At 46.1% G+C, this 18644-nt stretch overlaps 1 protein-coding gene across 2 annotated transcripts in view; it reads right to left on the reverse strand.

Annotated features, from left to right (window-relative positions):
* The window catches only part of LOC138304105 (fer-1-like protein 4), a 1042026-nt gene that overhangs the window by 67012 nt on the left and 956370 nt on the right, over window positions 1-18644 (reverse strand). For both annotated transcript variants that reach the window (XM_069243852.1, XM_069243853.1), the window contains one exon: window positions 1545-1726. In XM_069243852.1, the coding sequence (XP_069099953.1) occupies window positions 1545-1726 (182 nt within the window). The remainder of the gene's footprint in view (window positions 1-1544; window positions 1727-18644) is intronic.

Consider the following 18644-nt stretch of genomic DNA (forward strand, 5'->3'; position numbering starts at 1 on the left):
TTAACGTTTATCCTGATACAATAAATGAAAAAGTGAATGTAATTTTGCATCTTTGATGCTTCAGCCTTATGCATAATCCTTGTCACTTGTTTAATTCACAGTTTACTCATTTATGTAGAGTACATTGTGTCCCGCGGTTTTCAATCTTGTTTTTATTACTTTAACTCATGATTGGTCTCAGTGTATTACACATCTATGCATTACTTAACATTTGATATTTTGTCTGATTGATTCATTGAGATTCATCATGTTGTAAAATGTCTCTAGGAGTCAGAGTGAAACACCCTACTCATATTTTTCATGTAATTCATCACTGTGATGTTGGGTATCAAGAACTGAACCACTTGGCCCTTTAAAGACAGGTGGGAGACAGTAAGGGTTTTTCATAGGGACTGGTTGATGAAACAATACATTTTTCATAAGCGTAACCATAGCCTGCTTCAGTCATGTTTTTCTCCTGCTCACATATACTTAGAATGGAATGCCACTGTCGTTTGTGAGCCGCTTGCTTCCCAGGATCAGAAAGTGTTTATTAGCTTGCTCACCAGAATTGTTTACATTCTTGCTGCAAACAGAAGGTTGTCTTCTTTCTTTCTTATGATCTCAGTCTTTAAACACCTGTATGCTCACTTTGTTTGAATGTATCACATGTTCACCATAGCAGACGTCCATGTAAAACTATTAATTTGTGCCTTTCCTTTGTTTACTTAGTATGCTGCACAATGTAGTTTCCTTGGGTTTATTTTGGCCAGCTGAACCTGTGCGTCACAAGCTAATATTATTATTTTTGTTAATGAGCCCTTTCAAACTATACAAGGCGTTTATGACTTTCCATATGATGCTCACAGAAAAGTACTCCAGATGAGTCCCACTCCTCCAATCCAAGAGGAAGATACCCATTTCAGAATCTGACAACACCTGGGCGTATTGGCATTGCAGCTGCATTAGCTGCTGGGCTCATGGGATATTCAGTTTTCTCAGTCTGACACTTAATGGGTAGAGGTGGTAATATACACATAAACATTGTGAAATTCTTCACCACTTTACATTTATTGTTGGTAGCTGAACACTACTCAAGTAATTAGTGGAAATCCTCCCATGCATATTTCATGCTTTTTAATAATTACCAGCAAAGGTAAGGAGGGCTTGACCTGGCGGCTCAAGCTTATTTGCATACAGCTGATGATTTGCATATGGCTGTCCCTGTTTGAGGTGACATTGTGGGTAAAAATGGACTAAATTGCATTTCAGAGGGATTAACAATGGCCACGATTATTCTAACCAAACCCCTACGTCAACTTTGTTTTTCCATTCATGCCTGAAATATTTTCCTTTTTGATTGTTATGTTTTTCCTCGCTGTTGATGTTCATCAAGGATAGTTTTTATCTCTATTATTTTATCAATCAGGAGTGTGTTAATAATACTGCATCAGTGACATATACTTCCATGTTGCCACACACCTCACGGGGTACATTATCCACAACATAGAAAGATCAGCCCACAAGCTTTTGTATCTAATATTCATGTGCTGTTACGAACATACCTGGGAGAGTCCTGGACTATCGGGGTTGTAAAGAGGGCGGACTTCTACATGCTCAGGGACCAGTTTGTATTCATATCCAGGCATTTCCTCCCAGTGCTGGAGAACATACAAAGCCTTCTGTTCATCATATGCTGACAAATCTTCATCTTCAGTTTCTTTCTTCTTGTCCTTTGTGAAAGCCTCTGAAAGTCAGGATGATATTTGGATTAAAATGCAGGGCCTAAAATGTTATTTTGTAGCTGTAGTTGTGATACAATTCGTCCAGTGAAATAGGTAGCAATGGATTTGATTAGACTACAAAATGAGCAGTGGTATACTTGAGTATCAATCAATTAGTCGACCTTCTTGTTAGTTAAAGTCATGCAATAGCTCCGTGCAAGAAAAGAAAAGAACTAAAACAAGGTCATTTAAAAAGAGATTTCTACCTACAAATAATTTTCATTGCCCATTGAGTACACATGGCTTATGGAGTAGTTTGGTCTTACTCTCTAGTATGTTACTGTTAAGGGCAACTAGTTTACGTGCAATGACATACATAGGTGTAAAAAGTAATCTGCGATTTGGAGGACTGGGGACTTCATGTTATAAACCCAGGCATTTTTGGTCTAAGTTAATGTACTTAAGAAAATTGTTAATATAAGAATATCTGACGTGTCTTGGTCTGCCCTAGTATTTACACAAATAACAATTTAAACACCACTTGTTGCTTTATTTCATTCACAGTGCTACTCATCTCAATTCAGGGTGTCCAAGTGCTTTACATCATACATAAACATTATTATTATTCGCTGAGATATACTGGGCACACAAAGATCTCTTCAGCAAGTACCTTAACCCCACAAGATATTTTAAAATGCAGACTTTGCAATCAATTAAGCAGAACTGAAATACTGCCACATTTCTACATTATGCCAATTTCTTTGTGGCAGAACCTCTAAAAAATAAATGCACATGTTGAGGCCCAGATTTTGTGTCAGGGTTGTGTAACATTTTTGGCACAACCCCAAAGCAAATCTCACTTGTTTTTTCTCTCAATCAACTAAAATGTAGTCCTCTTAGAACCTCTAAACCAATGTCTGAGGTGTTAACATCTGATGCCACCTCCTGTGAGGTCATGGGTTGTGATGCCAAGTGCAATCTCACATGCCATAATGTCATGCACTGTGATGTCACTTGCATACTGTCTAACTTGGTTAGTCACCCCCACTTCTTTTTTTAGGACTTGTGCCCTGAGTATTTGTAGTTGTCTAGGATCACACCATTTGATGAAAGAGGGAAGACGAGATTGATCCACAATTTTACTTTTTCACACTGTACAATTTAACTACTAGAAGGGTATCTCTTTCTAATATTTACGCATAATATTTTTTTTAATTTAAGTAATGAAGGGTTAGATTACAGCGTGGCTAACAGGGAAGAGCCATATTTCATTTTGGGCATTTTTGCCTAGCGTTACTATTTATGTTGTTGTTATCATTAAATACTTAACCTTATTGAGATATATTATATTTTCTGTTTTTAACATTCACATTTGACTTGCATTATAATTTTTTATAAATGTTTAATTTTCATGAGTAGAGACAGAAAAAAATGGCAAATAACAGTTACATGAGGATACATTTCTGAAAGTCAGAGCCACTAGAATTATGCGGCAGGAGAGGGCCAACAATATGTGGCAGGGCTGACTAAACTTTGGAGCAATAAGAGGCAAATTATGTGGTATAAAGCAGCACATTTTGTGATAGTAATTCATTATTTTGTGTTATTTAATGACTTACTTGTTAACACTCTCTGGGCTTAGTCTGCAACTCATTAGTTCTAGTTCAATAACTAAGAGCCTAATTACGAGTGTGGCCGTCCGAGGACCGCCACACTCGCTGTGGTTGTCAGACCGGCGCAGCTGTGGCAGTCAGACTTCCACATTACGAGGTTGGCAAGCAGCCCCGTCAACCTACCGCCGGAATTGGACATCCTGACGGGCTGACGGAGGTGCAGATTGGAATCAGTCAGGGCGGAGCTGAACTCAGTTTCACTGCCATGAAAAGGCTGGTGGAGAACAGGAGCAGGGTGCCACAATGGGGGCCCCTGCACTGCTCATTCCAGTGGCATGGGCAGTGCAGGGGTCTCCCTCCCCAGCACCCTCATAATGCGCACTGTCTGCAGTGCAGACAGTGTGCATTACGAGGGTGCTGGTGCCCCCTGCGGGCGACAGCATTGCCGCCAGCTCGATTATGAGTTGGCAGCAATGCTGCTGCCACTTTCCCATTGGGCTGACCGGCAGAAACCTTGGTTTCTGTCAGTCAGCCCAACGGGAAAGTCTTAATGGGGGAAGTGGGGAGGAAGCCAGCATGGTGGCAGCCATCCCATCGGGAGTTTGGCAGATGGGTGTTCCCATCCGCCAAACTCATAATCAGGCCCTAAATATAGTAACAAGCAAAACGAAGGTTAGCAGTCAAATTTAGCAAAGGGGCCTTCCACTGTGCATAACACGTGTTGCTGCACTCTTAGTAACTTTTGAACCGTTTGAGCTAAAAACATTTTTTTTTGTTTAAATCAGCTGATTATGCAATAGATGATGGATTGTGTGGCAAATATGGCAAATCCATAAATATGTGAAAAACATTGAAGCGCACAACTGCGTAATTCCAGTGACCTTGGTGATGGCCACCCAAGGCGTCAGCAATACAGTGTTTGTATGAATGCATTTGCATAAATATGCACACATTTCATAATGTTACAGGAAAATACAGTGAGAGCAGTCCATTCCCATAAGAGCATGTGTAAAAGGGCCTAAATAGCAAGATACAGTTTGACTGTCGCAGTGGTTAGATGGCATATTTGTATTCTAGTCTGTCAGATCTCTGAGTAGTGGCAGGATTTATTTTTTATGTGCATAGAATCCTATCTCTGACTTGTGGGTTAAGCCAGTGGAGGTTGATTGTTCAACATCCTAGTCTTCAGAAAAATGGAATAAAAAGGTACATAGCAGATCTCAGATATCTTTGGGTCTCAAAGAAGGAATTGGTAATTCTGCATATATTTAATCTGTGTTACAGAGGGCAAGATCTCTTAGTCAATCTTCTGACGTGTATCATAATTGCTTCATCAAGAATGTTCTATTTCACACAGTGCCCCTCGAAGTTATGTAAGGGTTGCTGAAGGTGCTAGGGTCCGGGAGATGGGCATCTGGAGGTTCACTCAACTTTGCATGAGGTTATAACTTTCAGTGCACAGTTCTTAATATAATGGATAAAATATCCCCTGTCATAAATTATAAGGCTATAGCAAGTCACAAAGGAGTTCCATAGCCATATAGAGGAACAAGGCTGAAGGCTGAGTTCATTAGGTCGAAGCCAACCAGACAGCACAGCTGTCTAGTTTGATAAAGACATCTGGGGGACATTTGGAAAGCTTCCCTGGGAATGTAGTCCACCCATTGCTGACCTTTGGCTTTGTAACTCACATATGCTTGGTTTCTATTTGGTAGCTGCATGTGTTTTAGGCTGCCCAGCTTGAGTTTGTCCCAACCCTTACAGCCACCCATGTTACTGTATCCTTCCACCAATGTACAATTTCTGTAAACAGGCCTTTAAATCTTGTTATCTTGTCTCACTTGCTGTGCATTCCAAGACCAACGTCAAATGACAGGCTCTGTCTTCCCATGGAGCTTGAAGTTTATCTTTCTTTCTCTGCTTTAAAGTGAGAGGACTTATATGACAATCATACTGGTTACTGGGGGTGTTCTGGAGGAAGGTTTTAGGATGCTATTTTTTCTACCACACAACAAAATGTAAATGTCTGTATATGAAATGTGCAGATATTTAAGAATAAAAGTGTGGTGGAAAAAAATATTTTAGTATGACTAAAACAAATCAATACGCTAGGTATTGGCATTTCCACACATTACCATTTGAGCACTGTGTACTTTTATCATCATAACTGTATGTCCGTACAAATGTAATGGTCATTTCAATTGAAGATGTGTGGCCTGTAATGGCAGTGCGCTACTACACTATGCATACTCCACTTTACAACACTCCACTCTACTCTGTACCACTCCATGCCACTGAAATCTACTCTGCACCACTATATTCTGCATCTCTACAGCACATCATTCTCCTTTACACCATTAACTTGTAGCCATGCTAGTTTACAACATGGCTAAAACATATTGACAATTGGCAAAGCTAATAGCTCTGCACAGGCGAGGCAAGGTGACTTGCAATATCCTTATCATCTACACCAGGGGGTACAATAGGCCATATAATACATAGTTGGACCGTCAACTTTCCCACAAACCGCTTAAAACCTTAGTGCGTAGTTTCTGTCATTGTAACCTATCAAAAGAGAGCAGAAGACAGAAAAGCAAGATTACATTTGTTGCTTTAAACAGCTGCATTAATTATGCTCCCTGACCTGCCTTTCACCTTGGCCGCTGGCTCTGTCAGAAGGCATTATAACGTCAGAACTCAACTGTAATAACCTTATAATAGTCGAGTTCTGATGTCTTTTCTTTATAATCAATGGCTTGATCTGTCATAACTAGCCAATTATATAGAAATGAATGACTGCCGTTTATACCGGGATCCCAGAATCCCATGTATTATATAGCTGCTCCCAGTTTTGACTGATGTGGAGCTGAGCTGCCCAAGATCGCACAGAGGAGTAGAAGTGTTATTAGAACTAAGGTTTCAGAGCACAATTTACAATTATTGCACCTGATCGCTTTTGATACCTCCTATGTGGTTTCGATTTGCATGAGGCGAGGGGCATTATTGGTGCAGGGCACAAAGGATTTGTTCTTCCTTTTTTCCCTCTTACCTTTATTTGGTTTGTGCATGAAGATGCACTGTTAATTAACATGTTTTATTCACATTTGCTTTAAATACTTTATGAATGTAAATAACAATAAAACATACTTTCAAACTGTGACAACATGCCTTCCTTTCTCCCTATTTCAGATTCAAACTATATGATTGTGCACATTTACCGGAGCCTGTATTTCCAAAACAACGGCAATTTGCATAGGGTAAACTGAAAAGTCCCCATGGCTGTTGCTTTCCCCCCAGAAAATGCATTGTCTCCTATGCCCCTGGCTGATGGCATCCCTTTCAGTCCTTTCAAGTGGCTGATCATTTGATCCTTGTGCCATGCACACTCGCCTGCCTAATCCAGCTGAGCTACCAATACACAGAAAGCAATAGCGGCTGAATAGAAGGACACACAGGGCAGCCACAGGAGACTACCTAATCCCACTGAAGAGCTGCATTCACCACAGAGTTGCAGTTGTGAGTGAGGGCCTGCCATAAGCTAGCACTGTTTTCGTGCAGCCAGCCCTCACTGAAGCTCCACTCATGCTTGGTGTTAGAAATGGGGTTTTTGGTTGGCAGTCAGGTTTCCCTCTGTCTAAGCAAGAACCCTCACTCTAGTCAGGGTAAGTCACACAGAATCCAAATTATCCTGTGCCCACCCTCTGGTAGCTTGGCACGAGCAGTCAGGCTTAACTTAGAAGGCAATGTGTAAAGTATTTGTGCAATAAATCGTACAATAACACAATATAGCACCACAAAAATACATCACACAGTGTTTAGAAAAATGTATAATATTTATCTGGATATTTGCAGGTCAAAACGAATAAAGATGCAATATGAAATCGTAGAGATATCACTGAAAAGTGATATAAAGTGTCTTAAGTCTTTAAAAAGCAAACAAAGTCTCTTTCAAGCACAAAGTACCTGGTTTAAAGTGGAAAATCTCTGCAAAGGGCCGCAGAGGAGGAGATACGTGGAAAAATGGTGTGTGCGTCGGTTTCGCCCCTTCACACACAGACTTGAGTCATTATTTTTCACGCGGGGAAGTCGTGCGTCGTTTTCCAGTGTGCGGACAGTCTCCTTCTGTGGTTCGCGGGATTACCAGATGTCCCGGGGTCTGTGCGTGGAATCCTAGGCTTGTTTTCCGGCTGTGCGTCGTTCCGGTTGGCTGTGCGTGGAATCTTCTCCCTCACGGCAGGTGTTGCATCGATTTCTTCTCTGAAGTCGGGCGGCATTGTCCAGGCGAGGACGTGCATCGAAGTTCCGGTCGCACCGCAGGCGTAGCGTCGAGCAGCGTCTTTCCGGATCGGCGTGCGGTGAATTTTTCACCGCGGAGCAAGCTGTGCGTCAAATTTTTCGACACACAGGGCGTCCAAATGAAAGAGAGAAGTCTTTTTGGTCCTGAGACTTCAGGGAACAGGCGGCAAGCTCTATCCAAGCCCTAGGAGAGCACTTCAGCAGCAAGGCAAGAGTTAAGCAAGGCAGCAGGGCAACAGTAAGGCAGCAGTCCTCTGTAGAAAGCAGTCAGGTGAGTCCTTTAGGCAGCCAGGCAGTTCTTCTTGGCAGGATGCAGGTTCTGGTTTAGGTTTCTTCTCCAGCAAGTGTCTGATGAAGTAGGGCAGATTCCCTGTTTTATACCCAAATGTGCCTTTGAAGTGGGGGAGACTTCAAAGAGTGGCTAAGAAGTGCACCAGGTCCCCTTTCAGTTTAATCTTGTCTGCCGGGGTCCCAGTAGGGGGTGTGGCAGTCCTTTGTGTGAGAGCAGGCCCTCCACCCTCCCAGCCCAGGAAGACCCATTCAAAATGCAGATGTATGCAAGAGAGGCTGAGTACCCTGTGTTTGGGGTGTGTCTGAGTGAATGCACAAGGAGCTGTCAACTAATCCCAGCCAGACGTGGATTGTAAGACACAGAAAGATTTAAGTGCAAAGAAACGCTCACTTTCTAAAAGTGGCATTTCTAGAATAGTAATATTACATCCAACTTCACCAGTCAGCAAGATTTTGTATTACCATTCTGGCCATACTAAATATGACCTTCCTACTCCTTTCAGATCAGCAGCTACCACTTCAATACTGTATGAGGGCAGCCCCAATGTTAGCCTATGAAGGGAGCAGGCCTCACAGTAGAGTAACAACAAATTTAGGAGTTTTACACTACCAGGACATGTAAACTACACAGGTAGTGTTTAGGCTTGGCAAGTACTTTTAAATGCCAAGTCAAGGTTAAAGTGAAACTGAACACACAGGCCTTGCAATGGCAGGCCTGAGACAAGGTAAAGGGTCTACTTAAGTGGGTGGCACAACCAGTGCTGCAGGCCCACTAGTAGCATTTAATCTACAGGCCCTGGGCACATATAGTGCACATTACTAGGGACTTATAAGTAGATTAAATAGTCCAATCAGGTATGATCAAGGTTACCATGTTGAAAGGGAGAGAGCATATGCACTTTAGCACTGGTTAGTCTAAAAGCCAGCGAAAACAGTGTCCAAAAAGTGGAGGGAGGCAGGCAAAAAGTGCAAGTATCCTTCACTGTTGCAGATTTTTATTGTGTGCTGTCTCACTTCCAAGATGAACAAAGCTGATGATAAGCAGTCCAAACTCCATTTCAATAAGACATTCTGCTGCACATAATGCAGCCTCTGCCCCTCTGGAAACAACAGACATAAATATTTCCAAAGTATTGAAAGTAGTGAAGGACAGTTTGAAATCGATTGATGGTGAAATAGACTCTCCTGCTACTCGAATGGACAGGTTTCAGGTGCTTCTGTAATGTTTTCTGCTTCACATTTGTACGCATTAGTGTTTGCGTATATATTATTATTGCATAGTTGGCATGAGGTTGAATAGACTAAACCATGTAATAGTTATGGGCAATGGTGTGCTACTTGGTTCCAACCCGGCTGTCACTTAGAGCAGATACGGTCCTTTTGCTGAGGAGACAACATGGTAAACTTTATCACCAGGAACGTATGAGGTGTGAATAACACCTGCAAGACCCTTACCTACCTTGACCTGCATAAAATAGATGTTGCAGTCTTACAGGAGACTCACTGTTCCCCAAGGAGCTTTTGCAGCTACCTGGGGTCCTCATCACTACCTCTCCTCATATTGTACTTATTCCTATGAGGGAAGCCGTACTTATTTGGAAAACTCTTAATTTCAAACTAGTAGATCATAGCAATAGAATGGCAGGCAGAATTATCACAGTCACGTGCATGAAAGAAGGTGGGTGATTACCAACTGCTAACCTGTACAGTACAAATGTGAACAACCCTAACTTTTTCGATGATATCCTTCAACTATGTGGGGGTGACTTTAATGTGGCATTCCCTACACTGATCAACAGAACCTCTGGGGAAACCTCACCTTACACCATGAGCTAGCACTGCCCTAGTTCGTACAATGTAGTTCTATGACTGATAGATGCCTGAAACCCACTACACTGTCACTTAACTAAATATACTTTTCACTCCCAGGTGCAATATATGTCATCCCGTGTGGATATATGGCTATTATCACAGTCACTAAAGGCCCACCGAAGGTTAAGTCCACCAAGATACTCCAAGTGCTTTCACTGATCACTCCTCCATTACCATGCTATTTGAAAGTCCAGCCCCTCCCCATTGCTTCTATAGTTGCCACCTGAAAAGTACTGATTTGTGTGATTTCAGATTGAGATTAGGGAAACCATCAATGACTTCTTTCATTTAAAGGGTAATTCTATGGACAACATAATTATACTATGGGAGGCTTTTAAGGTATACATTAGGGGAATGTACATATCGAAAAGTGCTGGTGTCCTCATGTCAATTCAAAATCATCTGGACCTATGTGAATCTAAGCTCCGAACTCTTAAACAAAACTACAAATCCACTACAATCAGGGCAACCTTGGCCGAGATGCAGCACTGACTGAATGTAGGGAGGAGGTGGAGCACAAGGCCCTCTAACTGGGTCATGGAGCTTGTGTCTGCAAATTTGGAGAGAGAGACCACCCAGGCAGAACCCTTGTGTGGGTCATTAAACGTGAACATGCATCTGACAGCATCACCTGCATCTGCTGCAAGGGCACTGAGATCGCAACACATTGACCATCACTTCGGCAGTCTTTCAAACACTCTATGACCATCTATATGGACCATGCATCTATAAACACCATTCTCATCAGGTGCCTGCATGAGTTTGGCATCCAAGGAAGCGCTCTCTGCTAGAATTGGTCCTTCTTAATGCCTAGAACATAAGTTGTCAGCCTAGCACCTTAATCCTTGGGCCGTAAATTAATCTGCAGAGTCCCTCAAGGTTCATCGCCAGCCCCACCCTCTTCAACGCATACATGATCCGTCTAGCCAGTATCACCCATGCAAACAACATCAACATCCTCTCCTGTGCAGACAACAGGCAACTCATACTCTCTCTCGGACAAGCCCACCAACACAAGAAACAATTCACTGTCTACATGACCGAAGTTGCTAACTGGATGAAAGCCTATTGTCTCAAGATCAACTCAGACAAGACAGAAGTAATGGTCTTTGGCAATGACACCTCACCATGGGATTCAAACTGGTGGGCGCCTGAACTTAGACCCACACCCAGACTGGACAAGTCAATACTGTCACACCCTGAAGATGTTGGGGGAGATCTTCAAATGGCTCACAAGCAACACAAGAAAGACTGTCACTCTTGCCCTGGACACCAGCAAATTGGACTATGGGATCACCCTATATGCAAGGATCATCAAGCAACTCACTAGAATACTACAAACCAGCCAGAACTCAGCAGCCAGATTCATTCTCAGTCTCCCACAAAGAACTCATAAGGAGCTACAATGACCTCCAATACACAAAACACCAAAATTCTAACTTCTCACACAAACATTGAAGAGACTTTACAAATCAGGCCCCACCAACATGAACAGTTGCATCTCCTTCCACCAACCATCCAGACACCTTCTCTCCACAGGACTTCTATTCGCTAACATCCTACACATACGCAGAACCAGATCAGGAGGACGAGCATTCCCTTACATTGCTCCTGAAGTGTGGAACAACCTCCCTCTCCACACCAGAGCCTCCTTCTCTCTTCTTGAAGGTGAAGACTTGACATTTCATTCAACCAACCTACCATACGTAGGGCTATGCACACACACCTGCTCTGTGGTAGGATACACTCTAGAGTGATATCGCACTTTACAAATACACATAACAATAATGGTGCAACGTAGTGATATACATATATCGAATTGTCTTGAATGAATTGAGCTTGCGTGAGAAACTGATAATTTCTCCAATGACCCATGTAGACATAAAAAAAACTATAATGCGCCTGCATAGTAGTAAGGCACCGGGGAGGGCTCCCAATTGATTGTTACAAAGAATACATTGATATGCTTGCACCACGAATGCTGGATATGTATAATATAGCAATCACTGCTGGCAGTTTTCTGCCTTTTACAAATGAGGAGGTTATCACGGTCCTGCTGAAACCAAGCAGAGACCCAGATGTCTGCTCTTCCTACAGACTCCTTTGTTTATTATGGATAACAAAACCTTAGCTAAGATATTGCAGTGCCTCCAACCCCTTATGCACTTCCTGATTTTACCAGAACCATCTCGATTTACCCAATAAAGATCCACCTTGTTTAGCCTCCAAACGCTAATAGCAATCCTTCACAGAGAAGATCGACTATTGCCATCAGTAGCTGTACTTCTTGACACTGAAAAAGTGTTCTATACACTGGAATGGCCATTTATGATGGTGATGCTTCATTGTATGGGCATGGGGAGCTACTTAATTTCATTAATCACCCTACTCTATACCTCACCCGTGGCAAAAGTAAGAGTAAACAAATCATACTCTGAATTGTGCACAACTGTCAGAGAGAGCTATCAGGGGGCCTCCTGTCTCCACCAGCATGTTTGGAGAAGGGATTGAATGTGCATCAGGGCTTGCGCCTTGTCAGGATGTCGTTTATCATTTCACTTTATGCAAATGATATGATGCTACACATCAAAAGACCCAAAGAAAATCTCTCTCCCATCATCCCCAAAATTTGTCAATTTGGGGGACATTCAGGATTATAAATAAATTGGTCTAAATCCAAAGTTTTTCCACTTACAGATTTCAGTTCAATACCCTCTATGGACTTTCCATCACAGTGGAGTCCTGACGGGGTAAAATATCCGGGGGTGAGGGTAACTCATGATTATGATGAGCTTATAAGGTCATATTTCAAAACAGAGTTAGACAGCTCACACTCGCTTATTGAAAGATCTCTTTGTCTCCCTTTCCCTCTTATGAGACAGATATCTCTAAGTAAAATGGTTGTACTACCAAACTTTTTGTATCTATACTCCAACATACCTGTATCTCTCCTGACACACTTCTTTAAATAGTTACATCAAATCCTCCTCCAGGTAATTTGGGGTGGCAAGAGTTCGCTGGAAAGGTTCTCATGCATCCTTTAAACCTTTAAAAGACTCACTGTGCTGGACTTTTATATATATATTATCTAGTTGCGCAAGGGTACTACTTCCGGCATGCTCCCTGAGGCCAAACATAGATGTTCAGACTCCTTCAGACCTACACTATCCACAACAAAACTTGGGCAAACTGTAGCACACAAGTGAAATAGCACTTCCTTAAAGTACAAACATAAATTAATACATTTTAAATATTTACCCCACTATTACTACACTCCAGCCTGACTTGCCAAATTTGGTGGTAAGGTTATAGTTCATGAAAACGCTGTGGTTTAATAGACTCTGTCTTTCTGCTCAAGTTTTGGAGCTGCCTGAAGTTACATGTTCTAGCAAGATGTGTTTAATGCACTAGGTGATATGCTTGAGACTTCAATTGACCCACCTCCTCAGACGTATTTACTTGGGGACACATAAACCTTAGCCCCCAGATCCATCGCTTAGCGTCCACTGTACCAAAACACGTGTCGCTGTAGTCTGGATGTAGAAAAGGCCATCCACAATTAACCAATGGCTTCAGGATGTTACCTTCTGTCACATCGTGACTCCCTGACCTGGTTCTGGCCAGGAGTCCACTAGGCTCCACCAGCCTGCCCCCGTGCCCCATATCCTGCCGACTGCCACCTGGACAGCAGTTTGAGGCCCTCCTCCACCCACAGGCACCCGCCTGCGCCTCATCCCTGGTGCCCAGTGGTAGGCATCTCCGGTTTGTCGAGTAAGTGATACCTTTAGTGTTTTTGTATTTTGTATTTTGTACATGCCGTTTCTTCTGCCGTGTTTTGAATAGCCATCTATTCCTCTGACCCTTGTGATCCTCTGTGCTGCGCTTTTCTGCCTCCGTGCCCCCGTACTTCTTTTGCTGCCGCTCTCATGGCCCATTTTTTTCCACCGGCTCCGGCCAGTCACTTTCTCCCTGCTGCTGTGTCCCCTGCAGCCCGCCCCCCTCGCACACCTATTGGCCCTCCCTCCCGCCTTCCAGCTGCTCCACCCTCCCACCCCATCCTCTTAGTGGCGGCCGCTGTGCGGAGCCCCGTGCGACTACTGGACCGGGTTCTGGCCAGGAGTCCACATGGCTCCACCAACCTGCCCCCGTGCCCCTTATCCTGCCGACTGCCACCTGGACAGCAGTTCGAGGCCCTCCTGCACCCGCAGGCACCCACCTGAGCCTCATCCCTGGTGCCTAGTGGTAGGCATCTCCGGTTTGTCGAGTAAGTAATCCCTTAGTGTTTTTGTATTTTGTACATGCCATTTCTACTGCAGTTTTTGGCATAGCCATCTATTCCTCAGACCCTTGTGATCCTCTGCGCTGCGCTTTTCTGCATCCGTGCCCCCCCTGTACTTCTTTTGCTGCCACTCTCACTGCCCGTTTTTTTCCACCGGCTCCGTCCGGTCACTTTCTCCCTGCCGCTGTGTCCCCTGTGGCCCGGCCCCCCTCGCACACCCATTGGCCCTCCCTCCTACCTCCCAGCTGCTCCACCCTCCCACCCCACCCTCTTAATGGCGCCTGCTGCTCAGAGCCCGTGTGACTACCTGACCGGGATATGGCCAGGAGTCCACTTGGCTCCACCAGCCTGCACCCGTGCCCCTTATCCTGCTGACTGCTGCCTGGACAGCAGTGCAAGGCCCTCCTCCACCCGCAGGCACCCGCCTGCGCCTCATCCCTGGTGCCTAGTGGTAGGCATCACCGGTTTGTCGAGTAAGTAATCCTTTTGTGTTTTTGTATTTTGTACATGGCGTTTCTATTGCCGTTTTTTGCATAGCCATCTATTCCTTTGACCCTTGTGATCCTCTGCACTGCGCTTTTCTGCCCCCTTGCCCCCTGTCATTCCTTTTCTGCCGCTCTCACCGCCCGTTTTTTTCCACTGCCTCCGGCTGGTCACTTTCTCCCTGCCGCTGCATCCCTTGCAGCCCCGCCCCCTCGCACACCCATTGGCCCTCCCTCCCGCCTTCCAGCTGCTCCACCCTCCCACCCCACCCTCTTAATGGCGCCCGCTGCACGGAGCCCTTTGTGACTACCTGACCGGGTTCTGGCCAGGAGTCCACTTGGCTCCACCAACCTGCCCCCGTGCCCCATATCCTGCCGACTGCCACCTGGACAGCAGTTCAAGGCCCTCCTCCACCCACAGGCACCCGCCTGCGCCTCATCCCTGGTGCCTAGTGGTAGGCATCTCCGGTTTGTCGAGTAAGTAATCCTTTTGTGTTTTTGTATTTTGTATTTTGCACATGCTGTTTCTACTGTTGTTTTTTGCATAGCCATCTATTCCTCTGACCCTTGTGATCCTCTGCGTTGCGCTTTTCTGCCCGTGCCCCCCCTGTACTTCTTTTGCTGCCACGCTCACTGCCCGTTTTGTTTCACCGGCTCCGGCCAGTCACTTTCTCCCTGCCGCTGTGTTCCCTGTGGCCCAGCCCCCCTCGCACACCCACTGGCCCTCCCTACCACCTCCCAGCTGCTCCACCCTCCCACCCCACCCTCTTAATGGCGGCCGCTGCACGGAGCCCCGTGTGACTACCTGACCGGGTTATGACCAGGAGTCCACTTGGCTCCACCAGCCTGCACCCGTGCCCCTTATCCTGCCGACTGCTGCCTGGACAGCAGTTCAAGGCCCTCCTCCACCCGCAGGCACCCGCCTGCGCCTCATCCCTGGTGCCTAGTGGTAGGCATCTCCGGTTTGTCAAGTAAGTAATCCTTTAGTGTTTTTGTATTTTGTATTTTGTACATGCCGTTTCTACTGTCATTTTTGCATAGCCATCTATTCCTCTGACCCTTGTGACCCTCTGCGCTGCGCTTTTCTGTCCCCTTGCCCCCCCAGTACTTCTTTCTCTGCCGCTCTCACCACCCATTTTTTTTCACCGCCCGCTCACTTTCTCCCTGCCGCTGCATCCCCTGCATTCCCGCCCCCCTTGCACACCCATTGGCCCTCCCTCCCGCCTCCCAGCTGATCCACCCTCCCAACCCACCCTCTTAATGGTGGTGGCTGCGCCGCTGGCGTGCCAGAGGCAAGCCCGTCTGCACCGGTCTGCACCTGGACCGCGCCCAGCGCTAGTCCCCCTGGTCCCCCCAACCCAGACCCCCCCAGACTACACTACTCAAGTACCACACTCCACTTCCTCAACCCAGGACTACCCGCGCCTGTGCCCAAGCCAACCACAAACACACGCAGGGACCTTTCACCTGCTATGCTTGCTGGTTTCCCTGACCCCCCAAACACCAGAAACACCCACACGCCCCACACCAACCCCAACGCTCCCCACAACAACACCACCAGACACCACAACATCAACATCAAAAACTCCCACACAGTCCTCACCCACCCCAACAGACCCTACTCCAACACCAACAAGCTCCACAACCCCAACACACTCCACAACAACACCACTACAACCTACAGCAACACCAAGATACCCCACAATGCCACTAACACCCCCCACACCAACACCATCATGCACCACAACAACAACAGCCCCCGCAACCACCTAAACTGCATACTCCTAAACACCCGCTCCATACACAAGCATGCCGTCGAACTCTGGGACCTTATCACATCACACTCACCAGACATTGCCTTCCTCACGGAAACTTGGATGAATCCCTCATCTGAGCCTGACATAGCCACAGCCACCCCAGATGGCTACAAAATCCACCATAGAGACTGTTTAAACAAACCAGGAGGGGCATCACCATCATTCACAGAAACACCATTAAAGACACCACCAACACACACGACACCCTAGACAGCGCAGAACACATGCACTTCCTAATTCACATAAATGACAACACCACACTCAGAGGAACCCTCATCTGCAGACCACCAGGTCCTCACCCCCACCTTCTGTGATGCCATGGCTGACACCATCAGCCCTCACGACCTCACTTCCACAGACTACATCCTCCTAGGTGACATTAACTTCCACCTGGAGAACCCCCACGACCACAACTCCACATCCCTGCTAGACAACCTCACAACCCTAGGACTCAAACAACTGGTCACATCACCCACCCACTCAGCAGGACACACACTAGACGTAATCTTCAGCTCAAGCAACCACATAACCTGCACTCACACCACCGAACTCCACTGGATTGACCACCACTGCGTACATTTCTCCTTCTCCAAACCCCCCACACACCAACACCAACACACCACACCCTACCGCATGTGGGACAAGAACCCCACGGAACTCCTGAATGCCTAACTCACTAAGAACCCCCCCAACACCAAAGACCCCAACATTGCTGCCCATAACATCACATAATGGATCACAAACTGCGCAGACTCACTCGCCCCTCTCAGAAGAAACATCACCACCCACAACATCAAGAACGCCCCCTGGTTCACCACTGAACTCCAAGCCTCCAAGTGTGAATGCCGCAAAACAGAGAAAGCTTGGCGACAGGAACCCTCAACCACCAACTTCTCCACCCTCAAAACCACCATATGCAAACATCACGAACTCATATGCACTACCAAAAAGGCATACTACAAGGAACGCATAGACAGTAACTCACACAACAGCAAGGAACTCTTTACCATCATCAAAGAGCTCTCCGAACCCAAAGCCAGCAACATCGACCCCACTCACACACAACACCTCTGCGACTCCCTCTCCAACCACTTCCACCTCAAAATCTTAGACATACACAACAGCTTCACACCACAGGCACTCGCCACCTCCACCACTGACACGATCAGCAACGACTCACCTCCCCAACCTACTACTCACCCGGGCCCCTACTAACGACGAAGAAACCAAAAAAACTATGAATTCCATCCACTCAGGTTCCCCCTCGGACCCCTGCCCCCACCGCATTTTCAACAAAGCCAGCCCAACCATCGCCCCCAAGCTTCACGCCGCAATCTACAGCTCTTTTGATGCCGCCACCTTTCCAGACTCCAGGAAGCACGCAGAAGTCACCGATTTCCTGAAAAAGCCCAAAGCAGACCCTGATGACCTCACAAACTTAATGCCCAATTTCGCTTCTCCCCTTCCCCACCAAGGTTGCTGAAAAACTAGTGAACACCCACCTGTCTCACTTCCTAGAGGAAAGCAACGCACTCAACACCTCCCAGTCTGGATTCCGCAAGAACCACAGCACTGAGACCACCCTCATTGCATGTACTGACGACATCAGAACCAGAGTTGACAAGGGCGAGACCGTCGCACTCATCCTCCTGGACCTCTCCACTGCCTTCGATACTGTCTGCCACCAAATACTCTGCACACGCCTCCACAACGCAGGAATTCAACACAAGGCCCTGGACTGGCTTGCCTCCTTCCTCGCCGAAAGAACCCAGAAAGTTCACCCCCCCTCCACTCCACAGCCACCAAGATCATCTGCAGAGTCCCCCAAGGGTCCTCCCTCAGCCCCACCCTTTTCAACGTTTACACTGCCCCACTCGCCAACATCCTCCGGCCACATGGAATCACCATCATATCCTTCGCCGAAGACACCCAGCTTGTCATCTCCCTCACCCGAAACACTACCACTGCCAAAAACAACCTCCACGCCGGACTCCTTCACACCGCCAAATGGATGACAGCAAACCACCTCAAGCTAAACTCCAACAAAACCGAAATCATCATCTTCGCCCCCAACAAAACTATATGGGACGACTCCTGGTGGCCCACCGCCCTAGGATCTCCACCAACGCCCGCAACCCACGCATGCAACCTGGGCATCATCTTGGACTCTTCCCTCTCCATGAACCATCAAATCAACACCATCACCTCCTCCTGCTTCAACACCCTCCACATGCTGCGAAAAACCTTCAAATGGATTACCACAGGGACCAGAAAGACCATTACCCATGCAC

The sequence above is a fragment of the Pleurodeles waltl genome, chromosome 7 (assembly GCF_031143425.1).
Source record: "Pleurodeles waltl isolate 20211129_DDA chromosome 7, aPleWal1.hap1.20221129, whole genome shotgun sequence".
NCBI lineage: Eukaryota > Metazoa > Chordata > Amphibia > Caudata > Salamandridae > Pleurodeles > Pleurodeles waltl.